General features: G+C 30.5%; 2 protein-coding genes across 2 annotated transcripts; one reads left to right on the top strand and one right to left on the bottom strand.

The window, feature by feature from the left end:
* Positions 1-2,749: 2,749 nt before the first annotated feature.
* Positions 2,750-6,411, top strand: LOC108480608 (SWR1 complex subunit 6). The gene is made up of 5 exons (XM_017783658.2): positions 2,750-2,903; positions 2,985-3,091; positions 3,212-3,314; positions 5,891-5,997; positions 6,075-6,411. The coding sequence occupies exons 2-5, from the start codon at positions 2,987-2,989 to the stop codon at positions 6,276-6,278; spliced, it is 519 nt and encodes a 172-aa protein (XP_017639147.1). The 5' UTR covers positions 2,750-2,903; positions 2,985-2,986; the 3' UTR covers positions 6,279-6,411.
* A 770-nt stretch (positions 6,412-7,181) lies between these two features.
* Positions 7,182-9,546, bottom strand: LOC108482275 (laccase-13). Its single transcript, XM_017785401.2, has 6 exons — positions 9,415-9,546; positions 9,168-9,319; positions 8,848-9,092; positions 8,631-8,759; positions 7,612-8,565; positions 7,182-7,517 (listed from the first exon to the last, which is right to left on the bottom strand). Exons 1-6 carry the CDS (start codon positions 9,532-9,534, stop codon positions 7,387-7,389), a joined length of 1,731 nt encoding a protein of 576 aa, XP_017640890.1. The 5' UTR covers positions 9,535-9,546; the 3' UTR covers positions 7,182-7,386.
* Between the last annotated feature and the right edge of the window lie 13,027 nt (positions 9,547-22,573).

Raw genomic sequence — 22,573 nt, 5'->3', positions numbered from 1 at the left:
CAGACATATCATTAGATTATCTTCTTCTTCACTATCCCCTGCCTTCTCCACTTCCGTTGATACCGTGTATGATAAGACTTAAACTTAGTATGTTACCAACAATGTTGAAGTCCCATTGGCAAATTTTAAAATATTAGTATCAATCAAGCCATTTTGTAAATTACGAATTTTGGATATCACGTTTTAGAAATTTTTTAACTTTTAAAGATACTATCTATTAACAAATAAGATTCAAGTTGTTTCTAAACTAAGGTTTTATTTGATAATCTATTGAAAAAATTATATCAACTGAAAATTAATATCTTCAGTGATTTAATTTTTAAAAATCAAATCCTACAACTTTCAAACAAATAAACATTTATCAGTCTGATTATATTTTACATTTAATTTTATAAATTAAGTACTTAATTTTTTTAATTCACCAAATACCACCTACCATTTAATGATTAAATTGATCGAAACTAATAAAGGTACAACCACTATCTCCTGAATTGGAAATTGATTAGCATTGAGTTGTTGTTTAAGCAAGGAGCTTACCTAAGATTTTTTATTTCCCAGATGGAAGGTTGCATCACCAATTCATCACTGTAAAATGGTGGATTGGTAGGCAATTTTAAAAGAGCAAAAGGAATTAGGCAAGAGGATCCATTATCCCCTTACCTATTTGTCATTGTTGGATGAAGCTGCTGCAAATAAATTGCTCTGTTATCATCCGAAGACAAAGAAGATTAGGCTATTTGGTATGTAAGGGATTTGAGTTGCAGGAAGTATGGGAGAAAACTGGGTTTGCTATAGGAAAGCTGGTAGGCAGATATTTGGGGTTCCCATTATAGTAGTAAAGTGGTTAACAGAGAAGGATTGAGGTTACAAAGAAGGTTAATGGATGGGTAGTAAAGCTTTTAACTAATCCAAACGGTGTTATTTCATATCAAAATTTATATGGAATGCTCATGTTAATTGAATCCAGTTGGACAAGGATGGAATTGAATTGACGTTGGACTTAGAGCTGATACTTGAACACCAAGTAAGCTGCTGATTTTGAACTTGAGCAACTCTAACATAATTCTGAAAATTCAAATATAAATAAATTAATATCAATTCAAGAAAATTTATAATCAAGAAAAACAAAATAAGATAGATTATGGGATGAGAATACTGAATGGAAGATGGATTGATTGAATCCCTCGAAGGAGAAATCTTTAGCATTTTTTTTGGTAAATTGAAGCTTGAAGAATTGCTATCAATAATCTTGAATCAATTGAGTTAAAAGAATTTTTGAAAAATAACGAGAAACGGAACTTGCTAAACAAAGAAACTCCAAAGAGTGCTTTATTGAATGAAACTCGTAATGACTTGAAAACTCTTAAAAGATCATTGATAAAGAAGTTTTCTTGATGAAATCAACTTTTCGATGAACAAGAAGTTAAAAATATTCTAAAATTCAAAATAAATAACTAAAATATAAGACCTAACAAATACACTGTTGGATTTATATATATATATATATATATGATCAAAATTAAGTCTTCGAATTAAACTTAATATGATTTAAAAGCTTATTCAAAGTCAAAAGTCATTTATATTTTAATCTCGTACAAAAAATTTTATTCACGTAATCTTCAATAAAACGATTATATCTTGAGCTCTGAATGCAAAATAATGTTAACTTAAAGTGAGTTTTGAAGTTAAGACTTAAGAGACAACTTTTTGAACCGTATGAAGAGATCTCAACCTAAAAACATTTGAATCGTATCCAAAAATACATCTCAAGTCGATTGATATTCAAAACTTGAAAATTGATAGCTTTGACGAACTTAATTGAATGAATTTCATCCCATCCATGCATGTATCAATTGGGAAACATCTTTATACTTCCAAAAGTGGTCATCAAGAAGGTGAATCAACATTGTATGAGATTCTTTTGGAAAGGTTAGAATGATATGGTAAAAGGAGTAGGGGTAAACTAGGATATAGTTTGTAAACCCAAAGCAGATGGTGGAGTTGGCTTGAAAGACTTAAATAGTTAGAATCAGGCTTATGTATTGTAGCCAATTAATGATGCCAGTAGGTTCTTGCTTGGGTAAATGCCTATGTACTTAAAAAGAGAGGTCCTTCAAGGATCTGCCAGCATCCTACCGACATAGCTGGAGCTAAAAGAAAATAATGAAGTTAAGAGACATTGTAGAGCAATTTTTTTGATATGGAGATTGGCCTTTGCCAAGATAGAAGTATTTGGGCAAGGAAAGTGGCATGGTCCATAGTCATTTGGTTTCCATTTTACATACATAAGCCTCTGTAATAACATGGTTGGCTATCTTAAATAGGTTGGCAACTAAGGCCTGGCTTAGGGACTTGGGATTGAAGAATGGATGCAATTTGATTCTGATTACATTTGTTCTTTTTGACACAATAATTAAAATTATTCATAGTTCCTTCTCAACCAATAAATAGGAGGATAATGCGTTTCAGTGCGCTCGAACTCACGTTATCCTGTATTGACAATAATGCTTATGTCAATTAAGATAAAACTCAATCGACTTAGGGTGAATTTGGATGAATGGTAAGATGTAGTGCGTTTAACTTACTTTTTGCCTCATACTACAATATCACTACAATATCTAATCTTATGTCCCAGCTCTTTTATACTAACCCCTCTAGACCTACCCTTATTTTTCAACTTTTAAATACAACGAAGAAAAATAGAGGAAACATATGGACTTTAGTTGAGCCCAGTAAAATAGAAAAAAGGGAGTTGAGCCCATTATTCTCCACTACACTTTGGTAACGCTAGAGCTAGAATTATTATTTTACAGAATTTGCCACCACCCGCCAATCTCCCTTTTACGGCCGCCGATTTCGTCTGTCCTCTTCTCGTTCCCTCGTCGGCCACCACTTCCCCTCCGGTATATTTGTCACTCTCCCTTACTATACAAATTTGAATTCTTAAATGAAATTGCTTGCCTTTTGATTACTTCTTTTTGCAGCTATGGATGACGACAATTCGAACGCGTTGCGGAGAATGTCGACCCGTACTCGGAAAGTTGCTCCTAAAATGGCTGCAGCACTCGGCAGTTCTGATAATCGATCCCAGGTTTCCTTTCTTCTCTTTTTTTTTTTGCCTACTAAATTTAGATATCTACTGGTGTTAACATTTTTGCTGTGAAATTTGGAAATTAATTGGCGGGGTTTTAATGTTATGGGGGAAAAAAAGGCAGCTTTGGCCCGTCTTGAAGCATTGGAGAATGATAACGCTGGGATTGAAGCAGTTGAAATGAACGATGATGATGAAGCTTCTCTTGATGAAGATGATCAAGGTTTTATTCTTTTCTTTATGCAGAATTTCATGGAAATTTTCTGTTCTAATCATAAATTTTGTGTCTCTACTTCGCTAACATTGAGAAGTTGGTCCCTCAGAAGAAGTTAGTCGAATTTGGTATCATTGTTATGCTTTGCTGTTAAATTGCTGACATGAAGGGAACAATGCATGAAAATCAACCGTTCAACAATTTATATGCAACAAAATTAACAACAATCAGCAGGACTAACTTAGAGAGAGATTAACTTCTCGGTTTTCATAAAGTAGAGCGATGAGCTTCCTAATTAGACTGAATTTTCTTTATTATGACAAAAGGGTAGTCATCCTTTGAAATGGGTTATTTCTTTAGTAGGGGAAAAAGAAGGGTATTAATCAGTTGAATTAAGATGCTATTTCTGTTTGGGTATGGTCTCACCCAGTGAAATAGCAAATTAAAAACCTGTCTTTACTCTTTTGTTAGTTGAAATTTTTATTGGTGAGAGCAAGCAATAATAATTTGGAAGAAATTTGTTTCGTCCATCAAAATACCTACCCGAGAAAGTGAAAATGTGAACTTTTTTCATCTTAGTACTGTTTTAGAGTATGATTTATGTTGTTACTGTTAACATTCCTACCCTGTGCATCTGTTTCAGAGATTGGTTTTATTCAGAGCCTTATGGATATTGAAGCTCATACTCATAGATATACTAGCACTGGTTAAGTGGGTGTTAAGTTCTACCATGACTACTCTTCATCTTAAAAGGATGTTTCATCCATTTTTTTTAATGACGAATAAGATCTGTATTTATAAAAAGTAGGCTAGCCTAGTACAAAGTGAACTGCATAGCAGTTTTACAAGTTTAATAACTCATAATGACAGTGTCAGCAAAAATAAACCGACTTGCTAAATGGACATGTTATCTTCTAATCCCCAATTCTATGCAATCTTCCCATTTAATCTGTGTCCCCCGCAATCTTTCCAACTCCAAAAAGTCTTACATCTACCGTGTTCCTTGACCATATTAATATCTGTTGCCGTGAAGTCCACTATATCTCTTAATCTAGATAAAGTAAAGTTAGGGACTCTAGGCTAGTGGAAGAATTACTGCAAGTAGAGCCTTCTTGATGAACCTATTGAGTTCAGCAATAGATATTAATTGGAGGATATTTCTTTAGTAGGAAAAAAGGGAACAATTCTAAAAAGATCTCCTTAATATGATCTTCTCATAAGCTCCAATGATACATAAAATATCACAAAAGTTGTAATTGTTTGTGTAATTGAATAATGTTTTGTGTAATTCTTGTTGCACAACATTACGAGAGTTGTAATAATTTGTATAATTGGTTAATGTTTTGTAAACATTACAAATATTGTAATAATTTTTCATTATTGGGTAATATTTTGTATAATTTAGTAATGTTTTTGTAATTGGGTAATATCTTGTGTAATTATTTAAAAGTTGTGATAATTTATGTTATTGGATAATGTTTGTTACTTGAGGAAAAACTTAATTTAGAAAGTTAGCCCTAGAACTCCTCATAGAAGGGTATTTGACCATTTGGATTAAGATGTTGATTCTATTTTGATATTTCCTTTCACAGTGAAATAGCAAGTAAAGAAATGAGATGTTTCTTTAGCAGGACAAAAGGGTACCAATCATTTGAATTAAGATGTTATTTCTACTTTGATATTGTCTCACCCAGTGAAATAGGTAACAAAAACCCTGTCTTTTGGTAGTTGAAATTTTGATTGGTGAGAGTAAGTAGTAATAATTAGGAAGAACTTAGTTTCAACCATCAGAATACCTACCAGAAGTGATGAAAATGAAAATATAAACTCTTTTTGTCTTAGTACTGCTTAAGAGTATGATTAATGTTGTTGGTGTTAACATTCCTAGCCTATGCATCTGTTTTCAGAGATTAGTTTTCTTCAGAGCCTTATAGTTGAAGCTCATACTCGTAGATATACTAACTCTGGTTAAGTGGTTATTTCACTAGAAGTTATACCATGACTAGTCTTTATCTTAAAGGGTGTTTCACCGTACTAATCTTCTTGACTTCAATCTTTTTTATGATAAATCAGATTTATTTTTACAAAATTTAGGCACTCTATGTTAATGGAAGAATCACTGCAAGTGGAGTGTTCTTGTTGAACCGGTTGAGTTCAGCAATCCAATCTGCACTCGGCCTTTTAATACTTGATGCCAACCTGGCTTGGTAACATCAGTATCATCCTGTCTTCTATTTTTTCCTGTCTTGGTTTTGTTGATGGACTTTTTCTGTATACATATTCCTTTTTCTACTCATTTCATGATTCTTTCCAGTGCGTTTGGACTATTAAAAAGCTTGCTATTAAACATTTGTTGCTTCAAAGTAGTTGGGTACTAATATGTTTCCTACCTTCAAGACCTGCTTTATTCAACTACCCGATTATTTGAAGTTGATAAGGAAATGTAACTATCTTTGAAATTTATCTTCTAATGTTAGTTTCGGGAAGCTGTTTTATTATTTTCAAATCATCAGGGTTATCTTGCTTTTCTTGTTTTGAACTTTTCCTTCTTCTTTTTTTCTTTTTTTTTTTAACTTTATTTTCAGCATACATGCAAAAGAGATCGAAGGGCACAAAACGTAAAACCCGACAGGCAAAAGCACTTGAAAATGCTAGGAAGGCTCCCAGATCATTTCTTGAGCTCTTACATGAGGTAAAAGGATAGTGTTGTTTCTAATCATCCTGGTTTTATCTCGATTTCCTGAACTAACTAATTCCTATTTTTTCAAGGCAAACTTAGAGTCCTTGCCTCCTCATGTTCCATCTTATTTGAGGGCAGCAGTGGGACCTCCAAGTTCTACCTCCCGCCGGCATTTTTGCAGCGTTTGCGGCTTTAGTGCAAAGTATACATGTGTGACATGTGGGATGCGCTTTTGTTCGTGCCGATGCCAAAATATACATAACGATACTCGGTGCATGAAATTTGTTGCATGAGTGGTAATATTAGGAACCCAAAAGGATTTTGTTGACATTAGCAGACATTCATCAAATGCCAAAAATATTCTGTGGATGTTGTTGTAAACAAAACTTTCAAATGTAGTGTTAGTAAAACTAAGACTTTCTGTGATATTGTTTCTTGGTAGAAATTGTAAATCAAGCTTTCTTTTAAGGCTTAGCTAGCTCAGTGCATCATTCTGATTTATGGCCAAAACAAATAGATGATTGTTTGGTCACAAGACTTTCATGAAGATGCCTCAGCAGGTTGGATTGGTTTTAGATTAGATCAAATCGGGTTTTAAAATTTTCTATGTCATTTCGGTTTCGGCCATTTTGGGTTGGGTCATTATTATTTATTATTTCAGATCTCATTTTAGGCTTTTGGTCACTTGGGTTAAAGAGTATAATCGAGTTGAGTTTAAATACTAAAAAGCTTAAAGCTCAGCTTAAAATTTGGAGCTCGATTAAATTTTTATTTTTAAGTTTGAGCTCGAACTTGATTAACTTCGTTTATTAATTTTGTTTCGTTTAATTAAGTTCATACTTATTGAAACTTAAGCTTGATCTTGACTTGATAATTAAGCTTAGATTTGATAATATATTAAGATAAATAATATAATTTAATAATAGAAAAATCATGAAAAGATACATTAAAAATGAAAAACTTGATAAAGTTTGCAAGCCGTTCGAGTCGTGAGCTTTATCGAGTTGAGTATTACTAAATTCAAATTCAATTCAATTGAAAGCTCAAACAAACTCGATAATTACTAAATTGAATTCGAGTGAGTAGTCAACAAGAACAACTTCTTATGTATACCTCTAGTTTGGATAATTTTGAGTCATGTTGTTTTATAAATAGATTAATTTAGTTTGGGATTCATAGTTAAAAGAAGGGAAATCTTGAGAATTTATCATCTTTTATTTTAATAAATAGTAAATTCTGTAACACTATATTGATAATGCCAAATAAGTTCCCTAGCAATACTTCAACTCAAGACATAACATTTATGCAAACAAAGCTATTAAATCCTTGAATCCAAATCCGGGTAATACAGTTCTACGGACTCGAGTAAACGGCTATGACGGAGCGTGTAATATCCGTTGTTTAGCACTGAGGCAGATCGAGTGGTGGAGGCTGCACTGTCTGCAATTCCCCAACCCCATTCTCAACTAGGAAAGCCATGGCCAAGCCCCAAGGGAGATGAGTGTCTATGTGACAATGGAGCAGCCAGATTCCTGTTTTTGGACCAGTTTGAGTAAATGACGAGAGTCAACATATTGAAGCTGTTTAATTTTGAATTAGAGGAATGTTTTAAGTATGGCATGTTACCTGGATTATCGGCCTCAAACCGGATGGCTACCCATCCACCAGGAGGTGTTCCGATGGTGTTTCTCCTGGGCGGATCGATTAGGTTGAATTTGGCCGGATCAGTTCTGGGATTGAAGTTACCAAAACCACTTCCGATAACGTAGAACTCGTAGCCGTGAAGATGCATAGGATGATCTTCAACTGTGACAATACTTGTATCCTGGAACACTATTTGTACCTGGGAACGATACCTTAGTTTAAAGAGCTTTGTTGCTTTTACCGGTTGCCAGAGACCTCGGCTCACGTTACCTGTATAATCGAATTGAATGGGAGGAACAGGAGGAAAGTCCGTGGTGAAGATACCGGGTTGACCTTGGTAGTATGCCTGCATTAAGGAGTTTCTTCTTGGAAATACAAAGGAGACATTGTTAATGCTGGCTGCAAAGCGAGTTCCGTTGGGGCCTTGGCATCGTGGGCTGTTCGGGTTTGTGCAGTTGATTAGTCCTAATCCCACAGTGAAAAGCAAGCTCTCATCGATCTTCATGGGAACTTCAGCCTTGTAAGGACTCCTTAGCTGGGCAGTGAATGCAGTTGCAGTGGCAGTGTCGTTGAACCCTGGTAGCTGAGGGAAGATTGGTTTCAAAGGCTGCCCTTTCTTGGCGCTGCAAGGAGCAGATTTATATTCGAGGATTGCTGTTGTGGTGGTATTGTCAAAGGGCGCATTCGCGGTGTTGTAGGCATGCGCGGCCATGTAGTAACGAGCCGGTTGCTGATCAGCGGTAATCAGGACATCAGTTGTTTGGCCAGGAGCTATCATTATGACATTTGTTGTGAAAGGCTTAGTGTAGGAAGCATCAACAGCAACAACAGTTAGTTTGTGGTTGGCCAGTCCAAAGAAAAGTTCTTGATTCAATGCAGAATTGATGATCCTCAGAAGAATCGTCTCGCCCGCTTCCACCGGAAACACAGCAGTTTCTGCATTTGCAATTTGATCAGTTACTACATCATCTTGACTTTCGAGTTAAATGGTGAGAGCATACCTTTGCTAGAGCATCTATATAGATCCCCAGGTTGACCATTAATTGTAAATGCATCTGATACATTTGGAGCAGCTCCAGTGAAAAGTGCTAGCCTTAGCACATCCATTGGATTCCTATCCCACCATTCTCCTGTTTATCATCATCATCATAGTCCATATCAGTTATGCTACATACATACGTACATACATACATACAAAGATTGATGACATGGGGTTACCAAGAAGAATAGGAATTTCTTTCTTAGGCATAAGGAAAGGGTACGGACGACCCATCCTAGGATATATGATGAGAGCTCCATAAACTGTGGCTCTAAGCCATCTGCTATGAGCATGCCACCACAAAGTCCCCTCCTGGTTTTGGATGGTGAACCGGTATGTGTAAGACCTCCCCGGTTGGATAGGACACTGTGTCACGTACTCGGGTCCATCGGCCCACGGATTTCGCAACTGTCGCACTCCATGCCTGATCAATAGAAGTCAATACAATGATACAAAAGTAAATATAGTGTGTATCATATATAGTTTGCATAAAGATTACCAGTGGAGAGTGACATTGTATCTGGCTCTATTTATAGCAGTGATCACCAGAGTATCACCATCTCGAACTTCCAATGTCGGCCCTGGGAATTGGCCGTTCACTGTAATTGTACTATGAGTTCTGCACAGCCTCTTCACTGGTTTTGCTTCAATCTGTTTCAACAAAAAAAGAGGAAAAATTTCAACAAAAAAGTAGTGTAATAGTGTTATAGTACTTGATTGAAATTTATGTTAAGATGAAGGCATACAACAAATTGATGGAAATGAATTGCAGCATCTGCAAATGATGCTATGAAAACAAAGACTAAAAGAATGGCAAAGAATAAGTGAGAGCTGCATGGCTTATCACCGAGTTTGTGATACTCCATTTGAGGGACTGATATGTGAGCTTGGTGTTCATAGGGAGCAGCTATTTATGGTGTGGAAAATTTGGGAAAAGTAAGAATAATTTAAGTGTTTATTTGTTTTTTAAGAAAAAAAATTGTATTGGCAAAATTAGGTTTCAAGTCAACTAGAGAACTTGAAAAAGTTTTAGTATAAAATATAGTCTAAACCATAAAGAGGATTTGGTGCACCCACTGTTGGACTAAAACTCAATGAACAAAAGCACTCTCAATCCTCAAATGTAATACTTCTAATCTTTACCTTTTCATGATCCTTATTGACTTAAATCTTTCAATCTTACATGGAGAACAATGGAATCTGTGATTTTATTTATCTAAGGTCCCTAAACCATTGTGTACATTTTAAATTGGTCTCTATTAGAGATGGCAACGGAAAGGGGAAGAGCGTCGCTCCTAACATAATCCGACCTAACCCAAAATTAAATATTAATTTATCTACTCCAAACTTGGCTAAAAAAATAAATTATACTTAATTCCGACCTGATCTAATATGCCACATTTGTAAAAAAAAAAATTATTTATCAAAATAGCATAATAATGTTCCTTTTTATTGTTTTTTAATGACACTATTAATTGTTTTCTAGGTATAATTATCTTGGAGCAAATATTAATATAAAATTTATTGTCATATATTTTAAATTAATATTATATATATAAAAGGGTATTTTGATAATTATCTTGGGACGAGCGGGTTTTCCTAAACTCAATCCCGACTTGACTCAACTTATTGAAGAATTAGACCTGACCCAAAATCCGATCTGATCAAATCGAGTCGGAACACATGAATCCGAGTGTTCTTTTTTTTTTGCCATCCCTAGTCTCTAAACTTCCAAATGTTCTTATTTAGTCTTCAAAGTATCAATATTGTATCTATAAGATCCTTTCAATTGTTTAGGAGTTAAATATTTGTTCAGATCTAACGTGGAACTTTTTAAAACATGTGGATCAAACGTAAATATGTATGTACTTATTGTACAAATAGTTTGGATTTGACATGTTAAAAAACATAAAGTGTCATTAAAATTTAGGATAGTTGTTCGCTTTGGACCGGTTATATCTAAACAATTCATACAATAAATACACACGTATTTACAATTTGATCTACCTATTTTAAATATGCTTTACTTTTGTGTTTCCACCTAAGTCGTTAATTTCTTGAATTGTCAAAGTTGAATGGAAGTGCCTAACTGTAGTGGCCACTACAGCTTGGCACTACGAAGTCCATGTAAATACAATAACAAAGAACAGAAAGGTTTGTTTACGAAGTTCAACTTTTCTATGTCTACTAAGTCTAACTCAGTGAGTAATTCCGTTATCTTTAATCCACAATACAACAAGTGAATCGTACTCTATCACTCTCCAAGTATAGAAATCTCACTTTTCAACATAAAAACTAGAACACTCACCCCTAAATTCTTCCACTGAAAACTTAGGCTTAAACTCTAATGGTTTTCAATTCCATTGCACACTCTCAACACAGTTTCACAATGAACAAAACAAAGTGCTCTCAATGAAGCTCTCTTTTAAACTTAGACAAGCCTCAAACCAAATATAGGTTTTGACTTGCTAACATAGAAATTAAATGAATACAAAACAACCCCTTAGAAAGCAATTCTATAATATACTAATAAAAGCATAATTTGATGAAGATATGGTCTCTTAAAAATAGCAGCACAATCTCTATCAAATCTTCACATAACATGGGTTGAATTGATTCACTCGAATCCAATCCAATTTTCAATAGCCACGAATTGTTTTCTATAGATGGACCATAGTATCTTCAACATATCAACACATTAACTAGTTCAAAGATTCTGCTTCATTAAATTGCCAACTCAATTATGACAAGTAATATCATTGCCTCAGTGGTCGTTTGTAGTGGACACTATCGAGTGCCACTCAGCTCATTTATCACAACCTACTTCAACAGTCAAACCTCTATTAAGGTTGGTCTAGGTTTCCATATTAAGAGCACGCATCCATTTTCACAAGTTAAACTTCAATTCATCTTGATTTGCCCAACTCGCATCAAATTGATTATCCTTAATATAAGGCCACTAAAAATCATAAAATCAACACATATCTTCCTGGATAGTATATCTCAGCATGCAAAGTAATTAGATCACCTAAGAATCCTTGAAAAGTAATCTTGCTAGATTCAATCTCTTCTCTGATGATAAACATGAAATTGGCTATACAAAATTCTTAAAAGGAGACAAGCAAATCATCAGAATATTTTAATCAAACATGTCAAAAAATAAGACAAGTTTCATATCTAACACAGTGATTGACTGAAGTGAACTCTTCTATCAGCCACTTTCCAAAACTTGCCTCAACATCTTGGATTTTGTTAAAAATAATTAAACGATATTAAATACCCTTAAATTATTTTTACGTGAAACAAACATTATAAATAAAATAACATGTAAATTTAACTAAAAGCTTAATATAATTTTAATCTTAACGATTTGACCCCTAAACTATATCACTTCTCCATTTAATGCTTTAAACCAAAGCTATAAAAAATAGATTTCAACGTCAATCATTGTGTCACACTCTACCATCAACTGTCACTTATCCACGATTGTTTGAGTCCAAATTTCATTATCTCCTTATTTTCGATTTTCTCTTTTCATTTTCTCAAAAGAAGACTAGATTTTCCTAGATCTACAAATCAATTTCAAAATTTCAACATCAAATCTAAGTACTTCCCACCTTTGGGTCACTTTCAAATTTCAATATGTTCTTACCTTCTTTATAGGATTCTCTTTCATTATGAGGATGAACTGAACAATACCTACAACATTTTAAATAATGTTTTGGCATAAATTGATATGGCGTAAATTGATATCATTTGGTGTATTGTGATGGCGAGTATGATATAGATTGGATTAATATACCATTTGATACTTATATTTGGCTTCAATGTTAAATTGATATTTGAGGCTTTTTTGTTCCAATTTGGTATCTAAATTGGGTTTCAATGTTCAATGTGGTACTCAAACTAAAACAACATTATGTGGCCCAATAAATATTTGACATGTATGCTCTAGTAAAAAAAGATATGTACTTAATTGGGACAAAATAAAAACTTAACTTAGGTATCGAATTGAACATTAAAATCAAACTTTGGTATTTCTATGAGACAAAGAAAAACTCAAGTACCAAATTTGGATAAAATAATCTCAAATACCAAATTGAATATCGAACTCAAATATAAGTATCAAATAGTATATTAACCCATAATTTTTGTGTTGATTAAGAAGATGAAGAGGAGAGATACGATCATTAGATAAAATTTTTATTTTTATTTAACATATAATTGAAAATTAAAAGTTGAAAGTTGAAAGATTTTCCTCCCTAACATTGTTAATTCCAATGACTAAATTGATAGACCAAATTTACTTTAAGTACTAAAGTTTTAGATATCAAAATGAGAAAGTGATATAATTCAAGGACCAAATCATCAATAAAATTATTTTTTATGTGTATTTGTACTTTTATATTCTTAACAACTCATTTTAAATGGTTTATATTTTAATAATTATTGAGCATAAGGACCTAATATAGAGCTTGTCTATAGCACAATCATAAGTAAAAATACCATAAAGGTCCTTGTATTAGGAGTTGGATTGCATTTTGCCCCTTCTACTCATAAAATAGGCAAATTAGTCTTTATACATTAGATTAAAGAGAAAATTGGTCATTTTGTTACAAAATTCATCCATTTCTACTATTAAAAATTGATACATGTATGTTAGCATGAGATACACATGGCATATCACATGTAATTGTCTAGTTATTCTATTAGTCGCGCGAGTTTATAATAGTAGAAATGGACAAAATTTTTAATAAAATGGATCAGTTTTCTCTTTGATCTAACATATATAGAATAATTTACTCATTTTTTTGAGTAAATGAGACGAAATACAATCTAACTCCTAGTACAAGAACTTCCATGACGTTTTTTATCCACAACCACGACGATTTTTCATCAAAAAGCTTATAACATTAATACTTCTTTATGACAAATAAATTCATCTTGCATTCATAAATGAAGATCAAACTCAAAGAAACATTAATAAAATTAATAACACCGTAAAGTCTTTCATTAATGATGTTTAAATCAGATTGGATCAATTGATCAAGTCAATTAGATAAAAATTGATTGGGGTATCGATCCGAAAAATAGTATCCGATCGATTGAATCGCAAATTGATATAGACCAATTGAATCAACAAAAAAATCGGTTAAACTAATAGTTAAACCGATTTTTTAATATATATTATTTTTATAAAATTTTAATAAATTTTTAATCGAATCGATCCAATTAACAAACCGATGATTTAATCAATTCAATCATCAATTCAATTCTACAAATCATATCTTTTTCAAGAATCATGACTGATGTCTTCTAATTAAAGATATAAATTAAATACTTTTGAGTGGTATATGTGAACCTTAGTTAAGAAAGAAAGACTCAATTTGATTTCTGAAATATTTTCTGTTCTTTAAATATTAAAATATATATTTGGTAAATAAAATAAAAAATTATTTTATAATAAAAATATGAAAGATACAATTTTATTTTTAAAATAAACAATTATTACATTTACATAGATTTGAATAAGGGAAAATAATTATTTTTAAAAAATTGTTAAAAAATAAAATTGTTACCTTTGAATGAGGACCAATTAATTAATTAATTAAATTTTAACATTTTCATTTTACAAAATAATTTTAATGAAAACAACGAAAATAACATTTTATTATTTTCTAATTTTGCATAACTTTCTCTCTGTTTTTCTTTTCATATTTTCATTTTCTTTTTTTTTCAAAAATCGTTTTCAAAATTCTCAATAAAACACGTTTTCCTTAAGATGTGTGTGGGAAATCACTTAGTAATTGAATTTTGGTATACTTGTTTGTAATTACATATCGTTGGCATGTTTGTGCAACCATTGTAATTAGTAAGTCTAACTAGATTGAGTGTAATTAGACCACCCTGACACTCTCCAGTCCTTTAGAGGGAGAGTGAATTGGAGTAATTACTTGAGTAGTTACAAACAATTATACTTAAATCTAATTATCCTTCGACTTTCAAAATATGCCCATATATTATTTAAGTTTTAAAAGTTATTTTATACAAAAATAATAGTATTTTAAATTTAGTATACATATTAAATATAATTATACGTGATTTTATTGATTTAAAAATTTATATAAGTTCATATACACTTTCACCTACTAAATAATTAGCTAAGTTACATAATATTTATTATTATTATACTTGGTCAAAGACCAATCCATGATAACAAATAGTATATGTTGGATGCTGGAGAGAGAATAACTCAACGAATATGAAATGTCGAGTAATTACGTAAAATTGCATAGGATTTTGTTGCTAATTTATTAGTAATCATGTTGATGAATACTTCTTGGACTTACGTATTATACAAGATGGTTTGATTTTTAAGTTTTGTTACTTGTTTAGAATTTTGCTTTAATATTATTGATAATTTATAATAATTCATATTTTAAGAATTTAAAATTATGTAGTTATGTATTTATAATTTATATTATCAAACATGACGTAAAAATTACAATATAGTTACACGCTATCAATCAAATATGTATAGAACATTAAATTTTTGAAATTATAAGAGGATATAATTATTACAATAATAATTACACTCTTATCTAATTATTTTGTAGTGTCCAAATACACACTTTAGCATTTTCCCTTTCCAATAAAATGAAAATGAAATCCTTGTTTCTTGAAAAACAAAATCTAAAATTGGGTTTTTGAAGATGAGAATGAAAAAAAGTTTTCATCATTTTTACTAAAAATACTTCGAAAAAGTTGAAAATAATAGTTTTTAACAATAAATTAATTAGCCTTAGTTCAAACCTATATAAACGTAAAAATATTTTTTCTTTTTAACGGGTTCTAAATATTAAATCAGGTACTTTAGTTCAAATCAATATAATAGTAATAAATTATTATTTTATTCTCATGTTTTTATTATTATATGAAAATATATGTACCAATTATGAAAGGTTTAATGGTTTAAAAGGCCCTCTAATTTTTAGAAAAATTAATTCAGCCTTGAGATTTTTTTACACCTAATTGAACCCCTGAACTAGCAAAATTTACCAAATAGGCCCTTTGATTAACATTGACCGTTACAACGTTAACATGGCCATTAAAGACATTGATGTGGTGCTCCATATTTATGAAATTTTTATATAATATCTATTCTTTAAGTTTCGTAATTCTTTTAAAAATTATTACTCTGTTTAGCATTTATTATTTAATTTTTGATATTTTATATAAAATGATTTTTGAAATTTTTCTGTTTTCTTTTTTCTTTTTTGGTGAATTACAAGAGGAGAGCAAAACCCTAATAGCAATAAGACTAGCGTGACTTAAACCCAAGTCACAACTACGACGATAAACACCTTAACCATTAGGCCAACACATGAGTTAATATTTACCAATGGTTTTTAATTAAAAACCAAACTCAAAAGAAGGATTACCAAAACTAATAGCTTCATAATGCCTACCATTCAAATGAAGCAAGCACCGTTATTGATGTCAGACATATTTAAGAAAGAAAATTTTACAGATTTGAGTTGACATTTAACGCAAACTAATAGTAAAAATAATGAAAGGACACTATTCATGTAATATTGATAATTTGATAACTTAATTAAAATGATTTAAAAGTTTGTAACTAATTTAAACTTTAATTTGTAATAGAAGGAGTTTTGATGAAATTAACCCTTTTCAGTTATAGATGCAAATTCAATGATTAATAAAATTTTAAAGGATGAGACTAATAATAGGTTTGGATGGGTGATGGGTTGCGCTACAGTGCGTTTAGTTACTTTTTATCACATATTATAGTATTATTATAATATCTAATCTTATTTTTATCACTGTTTTACGCTAAACATAAATAATCGTACTATTCATCCAAAGCCAATTTAAGTTTCCAACTTTAAGTTTTGGGATGCAAATAGAAACTGCATTCCATATTTTAATACTGAATTGGTTAGTTAATAAAGTAAAAGATTGGTTGTTAGCTCAACAATTTGTGATTCTGCCATGTGGTTTGGACCTACCAAAATTTTCCAACTCTCCAATCACTATCTATTTCACTTACTTTCATCAGCTATGTATCTCTTTGTGTTTTTTTTTTCTTTTTTCTTTATTATTCCTCCTTTTTAAATATAGGTTTTGATTAGTAGGGTGGCATAGGACAGCTAGAATGAGGTTGAATTTTTGTTTGGATTTGGTAGAGGATGCTCAAATTATGGTTTTAATCCCTCTACTTTGGTTAAATTAAAATTTTAATCACTACTTTTAGTTTGATATATATATATTATAATATTATTAATTAGTTTTAAAAAAATAGCACTTCTTCCAAGGCACGGAAAGAAATCATGTTAGCATTATGTTTAGAGTTGTTCATGAGCTAAATCGGATATATGTATTATATCAATACACATAATTGCTTAAGCTCACTTCAACTTGAAATATGAACCTCTAATTTTATCTAATTTGCTCATATTTGTAAATGGTTAAATTAAATTTGCTTAGACCCTTCCATATTATAGAATTGTATGTTTAATTTTCATATGACATAACTTTATATAAAATAACATAGGTTCAGTCAAGTTCGGGCTTTGAATATTGGATCTTGAGCTTGGACCATATTATAATCGAACTTAATTTTTTTTGTCCAAACACATTTTTCAAGCCTAATATTTTTGTTGGTAATTTGATTCTTGAACAGAGTTAGAAGAGATAACATATTAACTATTTGGGCTAATTAATAACAATACAAAATTACAGAAATCAAATTATATCAAATTAAAGTATATGAACAAAATCTCAAATTTGAGCATAGTATAAGGACTAAGGCTTAGTTTGGATAGGCTGTTAGTGTAAAAACAACGGTAGCGGTGAGATTAGATACTTGCAATACTGTAGCATGAGATAAAATGTAAATTAAACGCACTACACTGCACCCAATCGCCCATCTAAACTCCACCTAAAATTCAGAATCTTGGGGGTTTAGTTGACTATTTTTCATCAAAGAATGCCTAAAAGCTTCTTAGTACAAAGTCATGGACTTAAAGTTAGTACATGCTCAGAAAGGTCCAACTGATAAAATCCCCTAATAAATTAATAGCAAAGAAAGTTCCCAATGTGAAATTCTTTATTATTATCAAAGGAGCACCTGAAAAAATTGACAATTTTGCTTCGATTGAAGCAACAGTTTCTTATAATCATTTAAGATCATATCTCACTTTTTCATTCACCTTTGACATTTTTTTGTGCTTAAACAAAACCAAACACATGAAAGTCTTAATTCTAAGGTTTTTAGGGATAACTTCAGTTTATCATCATTGGGTAATGGTAAAAAGTTTGGGTATTTTGAACAAGCATGAAATTCAAGTTTTGTAGATGGAGAAAACAAGATTAAGAGTATGATCCGATTTGACCTTATATTTAATAAAGATTCCATGAAATCGATTACACTTGCAGTAAAAAAAATTGCAATCCAATTCTCTTATAAATGATCGGATTATATTTTATCTTAAAAATAAAAAATTCGATTTAATTATTTCAAAAATAATTAAAATTATAAATTAATTTCTTTTCTTTAGAGTCTTTTAATGGAAAAATCTACCCATGATTAGCGGCAGGCACTTTGAATTAGACAAAATGCAACTCTAAATATGATGAAGAAATAATTAAGAGTAAACTATCAAAAAAGTCACTTTTATTTTTCTTATATTATATTTAAGTCATTTATATTTGAAATATTATGTTTTAGTCATTGTGCCATTAATTACAGTTAACGGTATAACGGTTAGCTAACGTTACACATTAAATCATCATTTCAAACAAAAAATTTAGGTTAAATTATACAATTGGTCCCCATATTTTTTCGTTTTGAGTAATTTTTTTCTTTTATGTTATTTTAACTTTATTTTTTTGTTTTTCCATTCGTTTTTGCTTCTCCCTCTATTTACATCCCTCTTCCATCTCTTTTAACGTATAAGAAAAAATTAATTTGCTCAAAAAAAATAGACCAATTATATAATTTACCCTAAAATTTTCATTTGATATGATGATTTAATATGCCACATCAGTTTACCGTTACACCGTAAACGATAATGCTTAGTAACTAAAATATTATAACACGATAAGATAAATGACTAAAATATAACATGAGAAACATAATAGTGACTATTTTGATAGTTTATCCAATAATTAAAGCTGAAGACATTTTAATTGGGTTAGTATTTTAGCATAAAATTTAGGGCCATGTAAACATCAATCAAGAAACTGACGCAACAAACAAAAGAATATTGAAATGAAGCAGGTTTTGAAAGGGCATGTGAACATCAAATCTAGTTACCTAAAGCTTGGGACTCGATGAATTAGGTAGCCTGCCAACTGACTTCAGATTAATATACAAAGTACTACAATAATTCTTTTTTTTATTTTAATTATTTTAATATTTGATAATTATATTAAATTTCAATTATATTTAAAATATATTAATTTCTGGAATCGAATAAAACTTTCTTAACAAAGGATAAAACTCTTAAATATTATTTTCTTCGTCAATAATAAAATTTTAATATACAATTATATACATAAATTTTGATTTTGCATAATATTATACATAAAATTTTGATTTGATTTAATTCTTGTAAATTATTGATACAAATATTAATATAACATCATTTTATATTTAAATATTGCATATATAAATAATTATATTTATTTAATATAAAAATAAATTGATATATTTGTTTATTTAAATGTGTATGATTAAATTAAAATAAAAATTTTAAATATACATTCAAACCAAAATTATAATTTCACGTATATAATTATACCAAATTAAAATTTATTTATATTATTACACATTAAATTAAAATTTATATATAATTTTAATATTTATATCTAAAATTTTATAATAATAAAGTTAATGATTATGAATATGCAAAACCTGCGGTTCCAGTGCCATAGACTAATTTGTTCCGTACAAAAACCTTTGTATTTGTTTGTAACGGGCTGACGTCATGGCATTGACGGAAGAAGTCGTTTATTCCCAACCCCTCCTCTCGCCTACATTTAAGCTGATTCAACCCCTTACGTATTTGTTAAAGGGATAATATAAATAAATTTATCTGAATTTGGTAATTTATACTTACATAATATGTAATTTTTTTAAATTTAATTGATATTTAAATTTGACATTTGTAAGTCAACTTGATACTTTTTTTAGGTTATTGATTAACGCTATTAAAATATTTTGACGTAGCGTTAATGACCAATAGCATGGTGAGATTTTGACTTGTGACAAAAAATAAAATAATGGCATGTTTAAATTTATCTATTGATTGCTTCCATTTTGCTTTGCGTGCAAAAATCTTTAGGACTATATATAAAGGATATTAATGTAATTAATAAATATTATTATTAAATCAATTTGTTAAAAAAAATAAGTATACAAAACGAATATATTACGCTTAGGGCATCAGATCTAACACTCTAAATGTCAAATATATTCATTTAAAGAAACATCCTTGAAATTCTCACCCATGCTCTCTCAAATTGATTCAATGCTAGTAGTCATACGATCCTTGCACGTTGAGGAACATAAGTATGACATGGAGCCTATTGAGGTATCTTCTTCTATTGCTACCATTGAAGATGATGATATGTGTCAACAAAAAGTTCTGTCGACTTTGTTTGTGAAGAAATTCTATGTAATCCTATGCTTATTGTTGAGATTTAAAGAAAATTATGATGATGAACAATGTTCAAATTTTTTGTGAGAGGTCAAAGGGAAGTAAGAATGATTCATGTAAAAAGATTAAAAGAAAAAAGACCTTGAGCGATAAAAATCAATTTGATGGTCTAACTTTAGTGAGTGAAAATCTATATACAGTAAAATTTGAGAGTTCAATTCAAATTGAAAAAGAGAAGATAGAAAGAACCTACACAAATGACAGGAATGGTTATGTTTTCACTAACCCTAACTTTAATTTGTCTAGTAGACTTGTTTCATTTTTTTAGGAATTTGTTGATCCTCTGAGAGGAGCTCAATTAAACTATTCCACTTATGATAAAAATTCTTTCTTTTTTGACCAAAGACAAGATTCAAGGACAAAACTTTTCGAGGAAAGGGGATTGATATATGCACGGATTGTGTGAAATTTATTAAATTCAACTCATCGAAACTGGCAATTTTCAAGTTTGAAAAATCAGTAGACTTGCAACAACTTTTTGGATGAGATAAGTTTAGCTCTACTAGACTATATAAAGGCTCTTCATTATTCATTAAACAACACGTTGATTAATAAATTTCAACTCTTTGTGTTATTTCTCTTTGTGAGATCTCTTTTGTTTATTTTAGAAGTATATTTTCTTATTGGTTTTCTCTTTGAAGCCATGGGAGAACTCTTCATCCTCCAATTTACTAGGGTTTGACCTTAGGGGGTTTGGATAGAGCCATTAGTTGAGATTGTCAAGAAATCTCCCTTGAAGGGTTCAATCAAATATTTATCCTTCAATCCATATCCAACGGTTCATTCTGGCCTTTTAATTTTCCTTCATTGAAGGGTTCAATCAGACATTTTAATTTACATTTTTTTATCTATTTATTGTTTTGAATCTTTATTATTGTTCTTGAATTTATTCTTTTAGTTGTTTTTGTTTCCTTTATTTTCTAAATCTGTTTGGTTTCTTCTTTTCAAGTTAGATTCAAATATTTTTCAAGTTTAACAACTTGAATATAAACTTGGTTCGCTATTCCCTATCAATAAACTTCTTAACTTGTTTGGTTTTGTTAAAAAAATTACCAAATAGGGAGATTGTTAAGGCAAGTGTTTTGAAGTGGTTGTCGAAGTGCCAATGGTAGTGGCCAATGGTAGTGGCCACTTCAACTAACACTGTGATAGATTCTGTTACTTTTTATATTTGAAGTTAACAATTTTTTAAACAAAATATTTGAGCTTTGACTGATGTTGGTATTGTGGATGTATGCAAGCCCATCTATGAAGATCCATCCATTTGAAGCAACTTATCTTGAAGATTGAATCATATTGGATAATGCAATTGGATCCACTTTACTTTGGTCCTTAACTTTATATTGTAACTTGCTATTCAAGTTGTTTTATAGGAGATTGGTTTGTAATTGATTTTTAATATGTTAGCAAATATCAAAACTCTTATATATTTGAGAGATTTGTATGGATTTTGTACTGAGTATTAAGAGTACTTATTTGTTCACAGTGGAACGTATTTTGAGATTGCGTTTTAGAGCACAAACAAGTTGTGTTTATTGCCTAAGTTCTCAAGAGGAGGACTTAGAGGAGAGTAATATAAATCTTTAGATACAAAAGTAAGGTTGCTATACCGATGTATGATCGGATTTGAATCAATTGTATTGCGATTAAAGATTGTGAATTTATTCACTAAGCTAGACTTCATAAACATTAGGAAACCGAATTGTGAAAAAAATTCGTTGTGTTCTTGTTTTTTCCGTTCTTATTTCAGTGCCACCTTTAGTGGCCACTACATCCATCACTTTCATTTAAGTGCTCTATTTTTCAGCAATTAGCAACTATCCATTTCAATAGAACTCGTTAAAGGAAGTTGATAATCTTAAACTCATTAAAAAGAGAATGAATATTAGGTTCAAATAAGGGTAAAAAGATGTTTATATTTTAAAAATGTTGAAAAATATTTTTGCCTTAATCTTAACAACTATTGTTTTCAACTTTTAATTTTACAAAATATTTTTAGTGAAAACAATGAAAATAAATTTATATTGTTTTATAATGTTCACATATTTTCATTATTATTTTCTAAAAATATTTTAAAAAGTTCAATCAAACTAATTTTTCATTTTTCAAGAAAATAATAAAAAATTCTCCATTTTCTAAAATAAAAAAAATCCAACTTATT

Source organism: Gossypium arboreum, chromosome 1 (genome assembly GCF_025698485.1).
Source record: "Gossypium arboreum isolate Shixiya-1 chromosome 1, ASM2569848v2, whole genome shotgun sequence".
Classification (NCBI taxonomy): Eukaryota; Viridiplantae; Streptophyta; class Magnoliopsida; order Malvales; family Malvaceae; genus Gossypium; species Gossypium arboreum.
The sequence above is the reverse complement of the archived record's forward strand: the minus strand, read 5'-3'. Positions and strand labels throughout refer to the sequence as shown.